This window comes from Lepidochelys kempii, chromosome 11 (genome assembly GCF_965140265.1).
Source record: "Lepidochelys kempii isolate rLepKem1 chromosome 11, rLepKem1.hap2, whole genome shotgun sequence".
In the NCBI taxonomy this organism is placed as follows: Eukaryota; Metazoa; Chordata; order Testudines; family Cheloniidae; genus Lepidochelys; species Lepidochelys kempii.
Genome location: NC_133266.1, coordinates 69,026,702 through 69,045,896, shown reverse-complemented (window position 1 = coordinate 69,045,896; position 19,195 = coordinate 69,026,702). Strand labels below are relative to the sequence as shown.

Here is a 19,195-nt window from a genome sequence, read left to right as displayed (position 1 = left end):
CCAAATGGCCAGGAAGCATGTGGAGGGAAATAAGAAGGTGGAATGGAACAAATGAAATGAAGAGCAAAATACTTATCACATTAGCCAGTTAAAGATACTTTGCATTCTTTCCTGACATCACTTCCCCAGCTGAGCAGTTGCCACTGATGTTTTACAATCAATGAATGGAAGGGGAAGTGTCCACCAGACAGTATCTCTAAGAAGCTGTGACCCGCTGCCCTAAAATGAATCTGTGAGGGTCTCAATAGCAGAAGTAGTATTTAGTTTTTCAAATTATTATAATGGTTTGGTGCCAAGGCTGGCTTCTCACAGGTATGTGTGTGTGACTTGCGTGCCCTTTCCTTGTAATCGTCAATACTCTAAGCCCTTTAGTACGTTCTACATGATTACATCAATCCAGGACAATCAAGGCAGCCTGAAACGACTGGAAAGCTTTGTCACCCAATCACTCTAAACATAAACTGGTGCTGTGTTCAGTACTGAACAGAAAACGAGGGCTCTTAACGGTACTTCTCTTAATCTGCAATCAATATTTCTCGCTGCAGAGGGAAAGGTATCAAATCAACAATCACATACATCTTGATTTTGAGAAGGGCAGCCCAAATGCATAAAGTTGCACATACCTCTAGAAATGTCCTCTTTAAGCTGCTGGGACAAATGCATCGTGCAGATGATGTGTTTAGACTCCTGGAAACAGGCAGTCTCAACCAACATCACATATGAGCCCTTCTGTCCTGACTCTGTCGTTAGGACTGCTGCCCATTGTATGGTATGGGGCTACGTGGGGTTGGGAGCTGGGCAAATCTTTGAAAATACAGTTGCAGGGGGAAAAAGAAGGATTCTACCTGGACTAGCTTACTGTGTAAGCCCCGCGTATCATAGGATGATTAAGGGACCTAAATAATACTAGCTGAAGTGATGTGCAAGATCCCGTTCTCCCAACAAGAGCAGTAGGATGGCCAAAAAAAGGTCTTAGAACAAGCATGTGCCGTTTCCTGGTGGTCAGTGTGAGCAGCACGGACAGAGGAGGGTCTCGGATTGACCTAGATAAGTGATTCCGTACCAGATGGGAAAAGGAGATGCTGTTGTAAGCACCTGAGTTTCCGTCCTAAGGAGCCTAGCCTGTGGATATGAGGTTTAGCTGGTTCATAATGCACACAGCGGCAAAGGCAAAGAGAAATCCAGATAGCTAAGCTTTCCTCTGGTTTGGGGGAACCAAACTGGGAATTCTTGCCTGGCTCAAGACTGCATCTCTGTGGCTCACAGTGGTTTCAGAGTGCCTACAGTCATGTGGAAAGCTTAACACTGGAAAGAAAGCCAGTGGGATTTCTTTGGGGCAACAGAGAGCAATAGGAATTTATTCTTGATTTGTAGAGTGATCCCCAACCTTGATTATACTGCGGCTTGATCGAGAATGAGTTGCTAGGGCAACCAGCACCACTTCGACAGGGGTGTTTGCTTAGAGCTTGATTCAGTGCAAGATGAAGTCAATGGAAAGGCTCAGTGGGCTGTGTCTCAGGCCCTTAACTGAGATGCATGGCAGGGGACTGTTTCCTGTGTGGATGAGAGGTGTGCCAGGAAGCAGATTAACAGCTCATCACCCAGTTAAAGGAGGGCAAGACGCAAAGATCTCCAGTGCTGCTGATCAGGCCTTTTCTATATGGGAAAGTTTTACAGGTTTAACCAAAGGTCTGAATTTACATCCATTTAGTTAAACTGGTGAAAACCCCCGTGCAGTACTCTTATTTCAGTTTAAGAATGGCTTTTTTGGTTTGTCCTAGTTGTACACATTTAAGCTAAACAACAGTCAGCCTCTTGGGTACTGAAATAAATTTGTCTACACAGGGATTTGCACCAGTTTAACTAAACCAGTTTAAATTAAACCAGTGAAAATTTCTTGTGTAGACAAGGCTTGAGTCCTGCTTGAGACAAAGGTGTAGAACATATGCTTGGCTCTAACTTCGGCTTTGGTTCTTTCAGCAGCCTGCATTTCTGGTCGCCAAGAGAATCTAGGGTCCTAGATGCAGTTGACTCACCTTCATGTAAATTCACCTTCAACAATGGCAGAGATGTTTCAGATCTCCCAGAGCCAGCCGAGGAAAGACAGCAGAGTAGGGTCTCCAGTCCGAGCCAACATGGGATAGGAGGCTCTGGGAGATTCAAGATGTCTTCCTGGTCTTGTTTAGAAAGCAACTGGTCCTTTCAGTCCTCTGATGAGAAACAAAGTGCAAAGGGATGCGATGACTTCAAACCAACGAATGGCTGTTTATCAAAGTGGAAATCTAAGGGAGAGAGAGCCTGATCCAATGCCCAAAGAAGTTGGTGGACAGATTCCTGTTGGATCAGGTCCAATGCCACCCATCTCTGGCTAGCTGCTATACAGACCTGCTGTTTGTCAGTTATGTGCTGGATAGCATTGTTCATGGACCCACACATTTCTGTGCTGGAAAAGAGGTCGTGGTCTGTGTCTACGTGCTGTGCTCTACAATCTCATTCAGGGACTGAGGAACAAGGGCTGCTGCTTTTTAGAAACAGGCTTGAACCACCTGGAAGTTTGGGGTGCAGGTCCCAAATCTGAATGTAGACCTGAATTTTGCAAAGGTGCTTCCATCTTTCTAATGGGCCAAACCGAACCTGGCTCTGGACACTCCCAAATTATTGAGCTGTTTAAAAATCTGGCTTTGTATTTTGTGGCATAAGCTCATCTCTGCTTTTCATGGCAAAAATTAGCTGTCCCTGTTGTGCTGCCCTAAGATATCTGCCTGCTCCCCTGGGTAGCACTCGAAGGGCCTGAATTTCATGCATGGAGCACCCACCCACTAATCTCATTGGACACCGTGGGAGCTGCAGCTGCTGAGCACCTTTGAAATTCAGACTGTGTCTTTCTGGAAGAGCTGCAGGTTTGGGGCAGTCAGCTTGAGGAGCTCCGAGCAAGGAAACCTGATTTGTGGACTCCTCCCACAAAGCTTAAACCAAAGCTGTGCAGCTTTGATCTTGCTTTGGTTCCCAGTGTCATAGAATCATAGAATATCAGGGTTGGAAGGGACCTCAGGAGGTCAGCTAGTCCAACCCCCTGCTCAAAGCAGGACCAATCCTCAATTTTTGCCCCAGATCCCAAATGGCCCCCTCAAGGATTGAACTCACAACCCTGGGTTTAGCAGGCCAATGCTCAAACCACTGAGCTATCCCTCCCCCCCGTTCAGCTTGGCAGTGATGTGCTGCCAAAGGCCTCCCGCAACCATTTCAGCTTTGCTTGTCACACATGTTTTGCCATGACCACAAACTGTGGGGCACCATCGCCCTGGCAAAGCAGCTCGTGTGGGCCTCAACTCAGCAAAGCACTTAAACACCGCCTTCATTTTTAATTCAGCAGGGCGTAAGCACCTGCCTAGGCTTTGTGCTGAATAGGGGCTATGAAGCAGCACATGGCTGGAAAGCTACCCTTAGTTCTTGAATGCTATTTCGTCATGTCGACAGTGCAGTGTTCAACTGGTCTAATTTGAAAAGGGGGCTGGGGATGAATTGAATGTAAACATTTTTAAATAAAGACTGGATATCTTGCCAAAAAAGATGCTCTAACTCACCCAGAGGGTATGGGCTTGATTCAAGAATCACTCAGTGAGGTTTTACAGCCCATGTTATGCAGGAGGTCAGGCAAGATCCTAACCGGTCCTTCTGGCTTTAAAATCTATGAACACTTAAATAATTCTGAGCTTGGTTAAATCCTCATTTGGTTTTCCTTGATGAATGAGTACTGCTTCCCATAATTCCTTTGTTTTCTGTTCATCCTATTCATCTTTATTCTTGTTCTCCCCCCTACCCTCAAACTTGTAGGAGCCCTACCTGAAGATTAGGGCCATTGGATCAGATAAAATGAAAGGATTATAAAGATAAATTCCCCAAATTAATCAGTAGTGAAATAGGATAAAAACACTGTCAGAGACACATCTGAGACGAAATAAAGAAAGCGATGCAGGGGATCTACAATTGAAGATGGGGGTGGGATACCCTACAAAATCTGGTGGTTTGACACATGGGGCCCACTGGTTAAAAGGTCGGAAACAAAGGGTGGGAATAAATGGTAAGTTTTCATAATGGAGAGAGGTAACTAGTGGTGTCCCCCAAGGGTCTGGACTGGGCCCAGTCCTATTTAACATATTCATAAATGACCTGGAAAAGGGGGTCAACAGTGAGGTGGCAATATTTACAGATGATACAAAACTACTTAAGATAGTTAAGTCCCAAGCAGACTGCAAAGAGCTACAAAAGGATCTCACAAAACTAGATGACAGGGCAACAGAATGGCAGATGACCTTCAGTGTTGATAAATGCAAAGTAATGCATATTGGAAAATGTCATTCCAACGATTCGTATAAAATGATAGGGTCTAAATTAGCTGTTACCACTCAAGAAAGAGATGTTTGAAAATGCCTCGTGCTTGCATTACTTGCTAATTTGCAGAAGCAGCAGGACAAATCCATCTTTAAAATAATCATTATATTTAGTAATAAGCGCATCTGTATGTTAAGGTTACCAAAACAAGGTCTGGCAATAAGCATGTGGGATGTAGCAATAGTTGAGAATTACAATTTAGTGGCAGCTAAAGTCAGATCCTTGGGGAGGGTGGGGGGAAGATGATCTAGAATAGATCATATAACAAAATCTGCTCACCTGGTCAATGTGTCTGCAAAGTCCGCAGAGATCCTGAGATGCAGGGCACTGCATGAGTTCAATGTTGTTGTTAGTCACAAGCTTGAGAGTGTAAGGGGGGAGGATTTTTTTCTCAGAAGGGCATTATTATTTCTTCTACTTCCAACAGCTGAATTCTTTGCACCGTGAATTGATTTGCTTCTAATTATATTAAAAAAAAAAAAAAAACCTGTTAGCCAAAAATATGGGCTCTCCCCCCTGTTGAATACAAGATGTATATTCTTGTAGACACCTGCATACAAGGTGCAGGTGCCCTCTGCTGATTTTGTTTCTTGCTCTCACTCTTTCACCACTCTGCTACTTGCTGACTTTCCCTCCTCCTCCTTTTTTTAAGTTTCTATCATTCTTCCTTTCCCCACCTTTTCCCCAAAGCACAGCTGGCTTTAGGGCGTACACCCTTGGGAAAACCACCGGATGGCCACTCCTCTCCATCTGCAGTAATCCACGCAAATCCGTCATGAAATGATTTGACTGTCCGCTCTGGTGCAGTTTACCCTTCTCTCTGGCTTTTCCTATGACAGACATTTACGGTTTACTTTGGTTACTGCTGATCTCTTTTTTCCTTGGCCTCATGGTCTGTTTAGTTTACGTCTACTTCCCTTCTATTCTTGTTCTATTGCTCTCATGATACCCTTCCTTCATTTTTAAGTTGATTTCTCTTCCTTAATGTCTTGCATGTCTCTCACCTGTATTTTTGCTTCTTTCCATTTCCTCCTTCAGTTTGATTGCTTGTCAAACTATTTTTTAGCCTCCTTGTTCTGCTCTTCTTCGCAGAGCAGAGCACAGGACTATGAGAACTTTTATCTCACTACTTTTCTTCCCATCTTGTTTCTTTTCTCCTTCCCTTCTCTTCCATCTAGCCTGGAGCTGTGTTTGTGTTTTTGTTCTTTTTGTACTGCTGGCCGGCTGCACTGGAAATGCTGCAGGGGTTGAGTATAAGATAGTAAGTTGACAATCGCGATGCTGCCTTTCTTGATGGAAAGGCCAAATCCGTGTTTGCCACCAAATCTGTGTTTAGCAGACCTTGCTCTTGGTTGGCAAAGCTGGAATGGAGTGTCCTTACAAATTTCTGTGGTAAGATGATTTCTGCTGCTTTGTGGTTGCACCTAGTAAATATATTATTGTTCTCAGTCAAAGTGAACAAGAAGTTGTTTGAATGCTCTCAGCCCAACAGCAGTGTGAATGGCTGTCCTGTTTACAGCAAATTGACAGCCCCAGGGGCTGTTTTGATTTAAAAATGGATGGTTCACCCACAGCTGCTGGACGTGAACATGGAGCAGTGCTGTGCCTTGCCTGGTGGGGCTGTAGGAATTAGTGTACAGGCCCAGCCCCACCACCCTGCCTGGAGACATGCAGTTCCAAACCGTGACAGAATTATATTCTGCGCAGCCACCCTGAAAATGGCTTTGGACTTCCCATGATGTGCCTCTCTCCGTTCAGGCTGAGGCATGGAGATCTCAGCAGAATGTCTCTCTCGGAGAAGCCACAGCACACCAGTGAAGATTTTAAAAGGTCAGCAACAGATCAGAGAATATCAGGGTTGGACGGGACCTCAGGAGGTCATCTAGTCCAACCCCCTGCTCAAAGCAGGACCAATCCCCAATTTTTGCCCCAGATCCCTAAATGGCCCCCTCAAGGATTGAACTCACAACCCTGGGTTCAGCAGGCCAATGCTCAAACCACTGAGCTATCCCTCCTGTCCTGTCTAAAGCTATGCTGACCTGGCTTACCTGTGACTGCATTTTATTCTTCTTTTGTAGTGTTAATCCTGATTTCCTCATACCTGAGCTCCCGGCCTTTCCCTTTCCCCAATTATGTCTCTCTACAGCCTTCTTCCTCTTTGGTCACCCAGCACCTCTGGCTGCATCCTCAGTCCCTGTGTGCACTGTATCACAATACTCTGCATCTTTCCTTCTGTATGATACTACCCTCCACAGAGCTGCGTCCATTTATGCTAACTATCTGCCACTGAATAACAGATATCTGTGGGCTGATTTCACATGCCTGTGCCATCTGGGCTGGAGTACTGTTGGAACAGTTAGACACAGCAATCCACAAGCTCTTCCACAGCTCAGATCAAGATGGGTGGTTTTGAGAGAAGGAAATTTGTTATCAATTAGTAAATCATTTCTGAGCATGCTCAGTGTCAAGCTGTCTGGAGTGGCTCCCAACTGGGATGTAAGGGTCGCAGTACCACAACCCCCCTACAAAAACCTTTTGACCCCCCCAACTCCTTTTTGGGTCAGGACCCCAACAATTACAACATTATGAAATTTCACATTTAAATAGCTGAAATCATTAAATTTAATTTTTTTTTAAATCCTATGACTGTGAAATTGACCAAAATGGCCAGTGAATTTGGTAGGGCCCTAATTATAAGCAACATTAATGCATGCAGCAACTCAAAAGCATTTCATAACGTCTAAACACATTTTTATAAACCTAATAAATGCCTATTTTAACTATACTAACCCACAGGTGAGCCACATTGGTTTCCAGCTATGCATCTGTCAGTGGTCAGTGAGGCCTAGGGGCCTAGTTGGCAGGAGCTGGCATCTGGTCTGCCGGCGTCATGCTCAGATGGCCTGTATTAATTCTTTTCATAGAGTCCGAGCTCTCTGCCCTGTGTAACATTACTACACATTTTCTCATCCCAACCTCCCAGGCCTGGTCCATGCACTGTTATAGTGGCTTAATTAAAGGGATCCTTTTTATACTGATTTAGTTACAGCAGTGCAGCTGTGTGTGTGGACAATCTCTTGAATCCGTTTAAGCCTGGCTTCTGTCAGTTTAGCTTGCACCAAGCAGCATCCCCTCTCACCCCTCCACCCCCCAAAAAAAAGGCTTTTTTTAATGTCGGGGACAGGACACAATTGTACATCGGTCTTGCAATTTTCAGGTCTCACTCTGCAATTTTTGCAGCATACTCTGCCCTTGCTAAATTTGCATTTTTAACCACATGCTTCGTTTCCGTCCTTTTTTCTATTGGAAAAATACCAGCACCAGTATTCGGAGACATGCTACGGCCCCTCTTCCAGGCCAGACAGCAGCAGAAGCAAAGTCAGGAACTCCCAATGTGCTTATCTACCCACCTCGGGAGGTATGACCTTTGCCCTCTCCTTCAACCCATTCATCTCACTGAAGTATGAAACTTTATTGATGATGGTTAAGGGTCCTGACCTATTGCCTGAGTGAGAGCTACAGGATTAGATCCTATTTCTCTCTCTCCCCCCTTTGTCCTTGGTTATTTATGATTTATATAGAAGACATTATTTTTAATAATAAACTAAATCAGTGGTTTTGAACCTGAATCACAAACCTCTCTGAGGTCTTCAGCAAAACAAGGGAAGGACCAGACTTTGGTCACCAATGGCTGTAACTGGGGCAAATCTCCAATCTAGAGAAGGCCTAAGATATAATAAAGCAGACCCATTTGGAAATTCTAGTGTCCCAGTCAAATTAGGTGAATACAGCTTCCATCTAATCCATGGCAGGAGTTGTATCCTTCATGTTAAGGTTCCCATTGTGATTCTCATGGCGACTTAACCAAGCCTGGTTTCATCTGACTTAGCCGAGCTTGATTTCATTGATAGCACATGTGTTCTCCACCACGTACTGAAGAACTGGACGTCAGCATTCCATTGCTAGGACAACACTCTCCCCTTAAGCTTAAGCTTTTGCTGAAACTGTTCCTAAAACTGTACGTACTTAAGAATTTGGTCCAGGTCTTTTGAATAATATAAAAAAGATCGGGTCTTGTTACCGATGTTCATAAATAAAACCCTTGGCTGCTGTAGACTGTGGTGTCTTGCTGTAGGGTTGCTGGTTTGGTCTGAGTCATTCTAGTGCTGGGTTTCAGGTGGTCAGTGCTCATTTGTCCTGGAAAGAAAGCCTTTGTTCTGGACTTTGCAATCATGTATAGGAGGGCATGATCAGAGCTGATATTTGCAAACCTTAACCCTGGTGAGTTTACTCTCAGTTAGCTGACGTGGTCGTAACTGGCCTGATCTGCACTGACTGTAAGTCATGATTTGAATCGTCTCATTTCATTCAGTCGTTCGCAATCGTGTTCAAATATGGCAACTTTCTGTAGTGTAGGCCAGGCCCCTGAGTGCGTCGGCACACCACGTTCAACTTACCCTCCCATCATGTGCCGACTAACAAAAGGTGACCTGTTTTGGAAACTGGAACCAAGCCTCTCTGGCTCCTACCACACACCATGAGCCGGGGGTTGCCATCCAAATACTGAACACGGCTCCCCAACCATAAATGTCATGGAAAAGCAACATGTTCACATTGATTCAAGGAACTGAAAACTACTCTTATGCAGAATCCGAGTGATTTATAGAACTTGATTTATGGAACTCCCTACTGCATGCTGCTCTGGAGGCAAACAGCGTGGTAAGGTTCTAAACAAGATGAGACATACTGGTATGAATTATTCTAGCATCTGCTGCTATTATAAAGTAGATAGGATAAAAATGGCAAGGGCTATCAATCCTCATATGTCAGTGCATAAATTCATCCCAGGATGGACTCAGGAAGGAACTTAACCACTGCGGTATAAGATTGCACTATCGGATGCTTCATGGGAGATATTTATAACTTTCTTTGAATAGCCCAGGGCTACAAAAAGGCTTTTGGACTAGATAAAATGTACTGGTCTTTTTCTATGTCAATTTCTATGTTCTTCCCATATTCTTCCTAGGCCTTGGGAGCTGTTTCTATATCTAGGCTCCCGTGTGGGGACCACATGGCTGCTAAGCTTGTGTGTCCAGCTCGAGAGCTCCTAATGGACAATAATTCATTAACATGCACAAAAAGTGGAATCCTGTCATCCAGATACTGGCTCCTCGTCTGGAACTGTCATGTTTAGAGAGGAGAGTCGAGTACAGTCCTTGGCAGAGCAGTATTTGCCATTCTTTTCTAATGAGGATTGCGTGGGAGGTTGGACGGGCCATTTCTGAGGCTGCAGCATTGTGCAGGGGATCTGGTATGGAAGGATTCTACTGAAAACAGGGATGCTAATGATACTCCAGTTACATGGACGCAGAGCAGAAGGGAGGCTTCCTGACATATTAGTCAGCTGGCTTATGTCGGTGGAATTATAATTGCTATTGGCAGAAGAATGAAGGGAGTTGGCAGGCAAACTCTGAGGAAGTGCAGGACCTACCTGGCCTTACTGCCAAGCAGGGGGTGGTTTGTACCCCAGAGAAGGGAGAAAAGGCCAGGGAGTTAGGTACCTAAACACCTTTGAGGATCTGGGCCGGGGTGCTGTAATTGGGGAGTGGGGAGAAGGAAAGATTTTGATGACAATATTTTCAGTGCCAATAAATCAGACCATTAAAGCCAACCCAACCTTGTTCCTTTTCTCTCTTTCAGCCCATCACTTTATCGTGGTCACCGCGTGCCATGACGCAGACTATGGCCAGCTGATCCAGGATTACTGCCTAAACCGGTTTAAATTTGACATGGAGGTGATAGGGCAGAAGCTGTGGTGTGACTGGGATGAGACAGTAGGGTGAGTGTCTTGGTGCTATTGTCTCCAGACCTTTCTGATATAACAAAGCAGGGTGTCCTGGCCAGAGACCTGGTGACCAGCGAAAGAACTGCCAGCCTGCCTCAGCTACCCACAGGGTCTTGTTTTCAAACTATCAAGCTTAGGGTTTAGTACTAGTGCCTATCACCATAGTGTCTGAGCACCACGCTTCCATGGGAAGCTGATCACACCATGCATTGTCCAGTGTGACCAGGGCAGTGTTTATCCCCTGCACTACGGAAGATGATGTGGTCATTACAATGCAGCTGTGAGCGAACTGATGTAGCGTAATATTACATGTTGTCCTTCCAAACAGTGCTTCTGAACAAGAGGCAGCAGGGCGCTGTGTTAGGTTCACAGATTGTGTTCCACACTGCCTTGCAACTTGTTTCAGTTTCCAGGGACTCCACTTCAAGGCATTACATATTGGAGCCTATTTTCCCATCACTGCTTGAGAGAAATATCTTGCATACTTTTCTGAACGTATTTCTGTTTGCTAGAAGCTGAGAATGAACCACAGGGCATGGATCACTTGATGATGACCTGGTCTGTTCGTTCCCTCTGGGGCACCTGGCACTGGAAGACAGGATACTGGGCTAGATGGACCTTTAGTCTGACCCAGTAGGGCCAATCTTATGTTCTTACTCTGCTGCCTATCACTGAGTAACTTCCAGGAATAAGTGTAGCGACAATTATGTTGGTCGGTCTGTCTGTCTCTCTCTCTCTCCTTTCTGCCAGTAGGGAATAGGCCTGAAGATGCTGATTTATTTTAAAATAGATGGTGTCTGGAGTGTGTTTGAGCTATTGCTGGGAGGCTTGGCCAAAGAGGTGGGTTTTACACTTAAGGCTTGTCTACACTGGCAAGTTTCTGTGAAGCAAAGCTGCTTTTTGCGCTCAAACTGCAGACACGTACATGCTGCCAAGCCACTTTGCACACCGAAACTCCTCGGGTGCCGCGCTGCAGAAAACCCACCTCGACGACAGTCATAAGCTTTCAAGTGCAGAGGCTCCGGGGCTCTACTGCCAGTGTGGACACTTGAGCGCTGGCTGCCCTGTAATTGGCCTCCGGAGCGGTCCCATGATGCCTCAAGCGGCTGCTCTGCTCATTGTTTTGAACTCGGCTGCCCTGGAGGCATGCACCCTGCCGCTTTCAAAGCTCCGTTTCTGACAGCCCTTGCGTGCTGTGCTGACCAGCCCCGGGACACAGAGCAAACCATTCATGTGGAATGCTTGTGCTGCTGAACACAGAGGCGTGTGTGTGTGTGAGAGAGAGAGAGCCCAGGGATGGAGGCGGGGGTTGATGTTGGGGTTTCCCTCTCCCCCTGCTTCAGGACTGGTTGCTTCCTACTGCTGTCTGAACTTACAAGACAGCATGCTGATGCACTGTCTGTCCCGCAAAACACACTGTCTGTCTCCCCACCTCCATACACACATGCACTCTTCCCCCCCCCCACTTCAGTTGAAAAGCAGCTGGCAATGTAGTAGGATGCCCATGGAATGATGGGATTGGTGCTCCGTGCTGGTCCGACTCGCGGCACTGGTCTCATAGCCCCGATCCTCGGAGCCGCCCCCGCTCGAGGTGGTCATCGGCTGATAGGTTGTGGTCCTGCTCGAGGTCTAGGTCAAAGTCTGAGACCCCGTGGCACCGCTCGAACTGACACCGATCCGCGACGCTGTCCGCGAAACCACTCTCCATCGTGGCACCGCTCTCTGGCATGGCACCATTTCCCGGCACGGCATTGGTCACACTCCTGTGGCCGCTCTCCACTGAGGCGAAGTCCAACATCTCGGAGCCAATCGATCTCCCGGTACTTCTCTCCACAATGGCACCGCAAATCACCGTCTGGATCTCGCCACTCCGCACGGTACCCATTCCGCCCGTCAGGGGACGCAGAACCCCCCCCAGCACAGCGTACCGCCCCTCCTTGGCCGTCCCGCTCCCAGTCACCCTCCCCCAGGTCAGGTAGGGCATCGGGAGCATCGGAGGCACCCCAATCAGGTCCGGGCAGTCTTGGACGGGACTCTTCAGTGCCCCACTGGCAACCCTAGTGGCAGTTCTGGACTCCCTGGGCGTACCACCAAGCCCAGGGCGCCCTCCAGGCATCCCTCCGCCATCTCATTCTGGGTCTTGTATTCCCATCAGTCGTCATCCTCCGCACCCCACACAAACCCTGGATCCGGCCCCACCCCCAGTGGAGGCTACACCTCGTGCTCAGGAGGAACCAGAACCAGTGACCAAGGGGCTGTCTTGGACCCAATTCTGCTGGTCACCTCCTCCTCGTCTTCTCCTGATGAGGCGGTGGTGGGTACATCCGCATCCGGCCCCCAACCCATGGACTACCGGGCCCTGCAGGAACTCCTACGGCGAGTGGCCTTAAACATGAATCTCCAGGTGGAAGAGGTCGTAGAAGAAGAGGATCCCATGGTGGACGTTCTGACACCAGAAGGGCCCTCTAGGGTGCAACTGCCCTTTATAAAGTCAGTTCAGTCAAATGCCAAAACAATCTGGCAAACTCCGGCCTCCATTCCCCCCACAGCCAAAGGGGCTGAAAGAAAGTACTTTGTCCTCACTAAGGGGTACGGATACCTCTTTATCCATTTCCCTCCCCCCCCCCATGCTCCCTGGTGGTGGATGCGGTAAACGAAAAAGAAAGACTGGGTCAGCAGGGGCCTGCCCCTAAATCAAGGGATGTGAAATGTCTGGATCTCTTTGGGAGAAAGGTTTATTCTACCAGTGGCCTCTCCCTACGGATCGCTAATCAGCTCATGATCCTTAGCAGATACAGCTATAATTCCTAGTCTGCTATTCAAAAGTTCAAGGAGCTCCTCCCATCCGATTCTTGGCAGGAGCTGGGAGCCATTGCTGAGGAGGGCAGACTAGTGGCCCGAACTGCTCTTCAAGTCTCCCTGGATGCTGCGGACGTGGCGGCACGTACACTGGCATCTGGTATCGCCATGCGGCGTAACGCCTAGCTTCAGTCCTCAGGTCTCCCGCTGGAAGTTCAGCAAACTATCCAAGACCTTCCGTTTGACGGTCAGGGGCTCTTCGCTGAACAGACCAACTCTAGGTTGCATAGCCTGAAAGATTCAAGGAACACAATTAATTAAGTCTCTAGGCATGCATACCCCGGCAACTCAAAGAAAGCCGTTTAAGCCCCAGCCCACCCAGCAGCTGTCTTTCCCTGCTAGGCCCAGGCAGGACTTCTCCCGCAGGAGGAGGACATACATCAGGTGCAGACCATCGCGTCCTCCCTCTGGTCAGGGCCAGGGACAGTCCAAGCCCCCTCTGGGCCCTAAGCGTCCATCTTGAAGATGCACACGAGGATGGATTACCAGTCCATATCCCAGCCAGTTATCCTCCCTCCCTGAACAGTCTATCCCGCTTCTACCATGCGTGGTCCCTTATTAAATCGGACCAGTGGGTCCTCCGCACGGTAGAGGCTGGCTATTCTATCCACTTCTGCTCCTTCCCGCCCTCCCACCCCCCTGCCCATCCCTCTTCAGGGACCCCTCTCACGAGCAACTCCTGGTCCAGGAGGTCCAGTCCGTCCTCCCTCTAGGAGCAGTGGAGGAGGTACCTCGGGAGCTCAGAGGCAAGGGTTTCTACTCAAGCTACTTCCTCATTCCCAAGGCAAAGGGGTTCTACGGCCCATTCTGGACCTAAGGGAACTCAACAAGCACATCGTCAACCCAAAGTTCCGCATGGTCTCCTTGAGCACAATCATCCCCTCCCTGGATTTAGGAGACTGGTATGCCGCCCTCAATATGAAGGACGCTAATTTTCATGTTTCAATCAACCCGTTTCACAGACGTTTTCTCCATTTTGTAGTAGACAGGATGCTTTATCAGTTCACGTTCGACTGCTTAGGCATTATTCTGAACGTCAACAAGTCTGTTCTCACCCCAACACAAACAATAGAGTTCACTGGGGGAGTCCTGGATGCAAATCAGGCGAGAGAGTCCTCCCGGAGGCCCATCGTCTAGCCCTTGCACATGTAATCACTGGCCTTTGCAATTTTCCCACCACCATGGTGAGACAGTGCCTCAAGCTGCTGGGCCACATGGCGTCCTGCACCTACGTGCCACAGCATGCCAGGTTGCAGCTCAGGCCCCTGCAGGCATGGCTTGCACCCGTGTATCATCCGGATCGTGACAGTCTGGACATGGTGCTTACCGTTCCAAGACATACCTTCGATTCCCTACGTGGTGGCTGGACCCCCGCATGGTAAGCACCAGGGTACCGTTCCACCCCGCTGCCTCCCAGCCCACTCTGACATTGGTAATGGATGTGTTGGTGCTCGGCTGGGGAGCACATCTTGGGAGCATGACGACTCAGGGCCTATAGCAAGTAGAGGAACTGGCTCTGCATATCAACATCAGAGCTCAGGGCAATCTGCCTCGCATGCCAGGTGTTCCTGTCCCACTTGCAGGGCCACTGTGTAGCGGTACTGATGGACAATACCACGGCCATGTTTTACATAAACAAGCAAGGCGGAGCCCGGTCATCTCCTCTCTGCCAGGAAGCTCTCCTCCTATGGGAATTTTGTTTAGCCCACTCCATCCTTCTCTAAGCCTCATACCTGCCGGGTGTTCAGAACGTACTGGCGGACAGCTTGAGCAGGCAGTTCGTCACACACGAATGTTTGATTCTCCTGGACGTCATCCATTCCATCTTCCGCAGCTGGGAGTTTCCCCGAATTGACCTGTTCGCCACGTGGGCCAACAGGAAGTGCCCAACCTTTTGCTCTTTCCGGGCTCGCAGCCCGGGCTCGATTGTGGACACCTTCCTGATCCCATGGTCTGGTCAACCACTACGCCTTATCACCATTTCCTCTCATCCACAAGGTGCTTCTCAAGGTCTGAAGGGACAAGGTGGACATCATCCTGGTGGTCACAGCTTGGCCTCATCAGTGCTGGTACCCCACCCTCATGGACCTATCGATCCGGTCACCGATTCACCTACCTCTCACTTCTGACCTCATCTCGCAGAATCTCAGTCGCCTTCTCCACCCTGACCTTCAGTCACTTCACCTCATGGCCTGGAGGATCCATGGTTGAACCAAGCAGAGCTCTCCTGTTCGGACCCGGTGAGGCAGGTGCTCCTGGAAAGCCACAAGCCTTCTACCAGAATCACTTACAAAGCAAAATGGAAAAGGTTTTCTATCTGGTGTGCCCAACGGCAGGTACTCCCACTCCAGGCTTCAATCCCATGCATCCTGGACTATATGGTGCACCTGAAAGATCAGCGCCTGGCATTTGGTTCTCTTAAGGTTCACCTCGCGGCTATTTAGGCATTTCCCCTGGGCATTTCCAGTCGCTCAGTGTTTGCACACCCTATTGTGGGACATTTCCTAAAAGGACTAGAAAAGATCCATCCCCCGCTGAAGCCCCCTGTCCCTGCCTGGCACCTCAGTTTAGTCCTATCTTGTCTCATGGGTCCTCCCTTTGAGCCGCTAGCTTCATGCTCTCTCCTCTACCTCTTCTGGAAGGTTGCCTTCCTAGTGGCCATCACGTCAGCACGATGCGTTTCTGAACTACGAGCCCTCACATGTGATTCCCCCCCCATACCATCTTTCATAAGGACAAGGTGCGGCATCGGCCTCACCCGGCCTTCCTACCAAAAGTCGTGTCCTGCTTCCATGTTAGCCAGGATACTTTCCTGTCGGTTTTCTTTCCAAAGCCATACGCCATCCTCTGTGAGCAGCAGCTGCATTCGCTGGACATTAGAAGGGCGCTCACCTTCTACATAGACTGAACAAAGCTGTTCCGGAAAACAACCCAGTTGTTCGTCTCTCTAGCGGAGCGGATGAAAGGTTTGCTGGTCTCTTCCCAGTGGATGTCCTCCTGGATCACGGCGTGTATTCGCACTTGTTATGACTTAGTGAAGGTCTCTCCGCCTGTTGTCATGGCTCATTCCACGGGGGCTCAGACCTCGTCAGCAACCTTCCTGGCACACGTACCCCTCCAGGAAATCTGCAGGGCTGCCGCATGGGCTTTGGTGCACACCTTCACGTTGCTCTACGCCATTGTCCACCAATCACACGATGATGCGGCCTTCGGCAGGGCGATTCTCCAGTCTGCAATTCCTTGACTCCGACCCCACCTCCGAGGTAAGGCTTGGGAGTCACCTAACTGGAATTGATATGAGCAAGCACTTGAAGAAGAAAAAACAGTTACTCACCTTTTTGTAACTGTTGTTCTTCGAGATGTGTTGCTCATCTCTATTCGATTCCCCCCCACCTTCCCTTCTGTTGGAGTAGCTGGCAAGAAGGAACTGAAGGGGGGTCGGGCTGGCATGGTCATGTATAGAGCACCCTATCGGTGCCACTCCAGGGGGCTCCACAGCCAGCCCGACGGGTAGCTGCTAGGGAAAAAGTTTCCGACATCCGTGCACGTGGCAAGGGCGCACACACCTAACTGGAATAGATATGAGCAACACATCTCAATGAACAACAGTTACAAAAAGGTGAGTAACCGTTTTATTTATCCCCTATCATCCACTCCCAGCTTCTGGCAGTCAGAGGCTAGGACACCCAGAGCATGGGGTTGCATCCCTGCCCATTTTGGCTAATAGCCATTGATAGACCTATCCTCCATGAACTTTCCTAGTTCTTTTTTGAACCCTGTCATAGTCACAGCATCCCCTGCCAACAAGTTCCAGATGTGACTGTGCATTGTGTGAAGAAATACTTCCTTTTGTTTGTTTTAAACCTGCTGCCTGACACAATAATTAGGGGTCACCCAATTAAATTATTATGAGAAGGAGTAAATTACACTTGCTTATTTACTTTTTCCACACCAGTCATGATTTTATAGACCTCTGTCATGTCTCCCTTTAGTTGTCTCTTTTCCAAGCTGAAAAGTCCCAGTCTTATTAATTTCTCTTCAGAAGAAAGTTGTTCCATCCCCTTAATCGCTTTTGTTGCCCTTCTCTATACCTTTTCCAAATCCAATGTGACTTTTTTGACATGGGGCAATCACAGTTATATGCAATATTCAAGGTATAGGCGTATCATAGTGGCATTATGATATTTTCTGTCTTATTATATATCCCTTTTCTAATGGTTTTTCATATTGGGTTAGCTTTTTTGACTGCTGCTGCATATTGATCGGATGTTTTCAGAGAACTGCCCACAATGACTCCAAGATCTCTCTCTCTCTCTCTCTCTCTCTCTGGAATAGTAATGGCTAATTTAGATCCCATCGTTTTGGAATTATGGGATTATGTTTTCTATTGTGCATTACTTTGCATTTATCAGTATTGAATTTCATCTCTCATTTTATTGCCCAGTCACCCAGTTTTTCTGAGAATCGTTTGTAACTCTTTACAGTCTGCTTTGGATTTCACTATCTTGAGTAATTTTGTTTTGTCTGTGAATTTTGCCACTTCACTGTTTCCCCCCTTTTCCAGATCCCTTGTGAATATGTTGAACATACCAATCCCAGTACAGATCCCTGAGGGACACCTCTAATTACCTCTCTCCATTCTGAAACCTGACCATTTATTCCTGCCCTTTGTTTCCTGTCTTTTAACCAGTGACTGATTTGTAAGAGGAACTTCCCTTTTATCCCATGACACTTACTTTGCTTAAGAGCCTTTGGTGAGGGACCTTGTCAAAGGCTTTCTGAAAGTCCAAGTATACCATACCCACTGGATCACCCTTGTCCACAAGTTTGTTGACCCCCCTTAAAAATTCTAATATATTAGTGAGGCATGATTTTCCTTTACAAAAGCTATGTTGATCACTTCCCCAACAAATCGTGTTCATCTATGTGTCTGATAATTCTGTTTTTTACTAGAGTTTCAACCAGTTTGCCTGGTACTGAAGTTAGGCTACTGGCCTGTAATTGCCGGGATCAACTCTGGAACCTTTTAAAAAAAAATTGGTGTCCCATGAGCTATTCTCCAGTCATCTGGTACAGAAGCTGACTTAAGTGATAGGTTACATAAAACACTTAGTAGTTCTGTATTTTCATAATTGAGTTCCTTCAGAACTCTTGAGTGAATACTATCTGGTCCTGGTGACATAATATTGTTTAATTTATCAGTTTGTTCCAAAACTTCCTCTTTTGGCACCTCAGTCAGGTTAGAAAAGGAGGAGGTGTTGCTTTGTGTATCAAAGATGTACACACTTTCACTGACATTGAGATGGAAATAGGAGACAGACTTGTTGAAAGTCTTTGAGCAAAGATAAAAGGGGTGATGTCATGGTAAGGGCCTACTGTAGACCACCTAGCCCGGAAGAAGAGGTGGATGAGATTTTTTTCTTAACAACTAACAATCATCCAAAGCACAGGACTTAGTGGTGATGGGAGACTTCAACTATGCAGACATCTGTTGGGAAAATAACACAGCAGGGTGCAGATTATCCAACAAGTTCTTGGAATGTATTGGAGACCATAGGTGCCAACTTGGTGGTTGCTCCAGGGCTGGCAGCCAAGTTCCCCGCCCCACCTCCTCCGCACCCTGGCTCCTCCGCCTACCTCCCATCGTTTCCCGGCCAGCTGCCACCAAACAGGGGTTGGAATGGGGGTAGGGAAGGGGCAGGGCCTCATGGAAGGGGTGAAGTTGGGGTGGAGCCAGGGGCGGGGGGGGCGGGATTGAGCACCCACATGAAAGGGGGAAGTTGGCACCTATGTTGGAGACTATTTTTTATTTCAGAAGGTGGAGAAAGCAACTGTTCTAGATTTGATTTTGACAAATAGGGAGGAACTGGTTGAGAATTTGAAAGTGAAAGGCAGTTTGGGTGAAAGTGATCATGGAATGATAGGCGGGAAAACAGCAGAAGAAAGATAATGGATTTCAAGAAGGCAGACGTTTGCAAACTCAGGATTTGGTAGGTAAGATCCCATGGGAAGCAAGTCTAAAGAGAAAAGCAGTTTAAGAGAGTTGGCAATTTTTCAAAGAGACATTATTCAGGGCACGAGAGCAAACTATCCCACTAC

The 19,195-nt window shown here is 47.7% G+C and overlaps 1 protein-coding gene across 1 annotated transcript in view; it reads left to right on the top strand.

Moving 5' to 3' along the window:
• Positions 1–19,195, top strand: part of RAMP1 (receptor activity modifying protein 1) — a 126,109-nt gene that overhangs the window by 42,470 nt on the left and 64,444 nt on the right. The window contains exon 3 of the mRNA XM_073306752.1: positions 10,093–10,231. Coding sequence (XP_073162853.1) covers positions 10,093–10,231 — 139 coding nt within the window. The remainder of the gene's footprint in view (positions 1–10,092; positions 10,232–19,195) is intronic.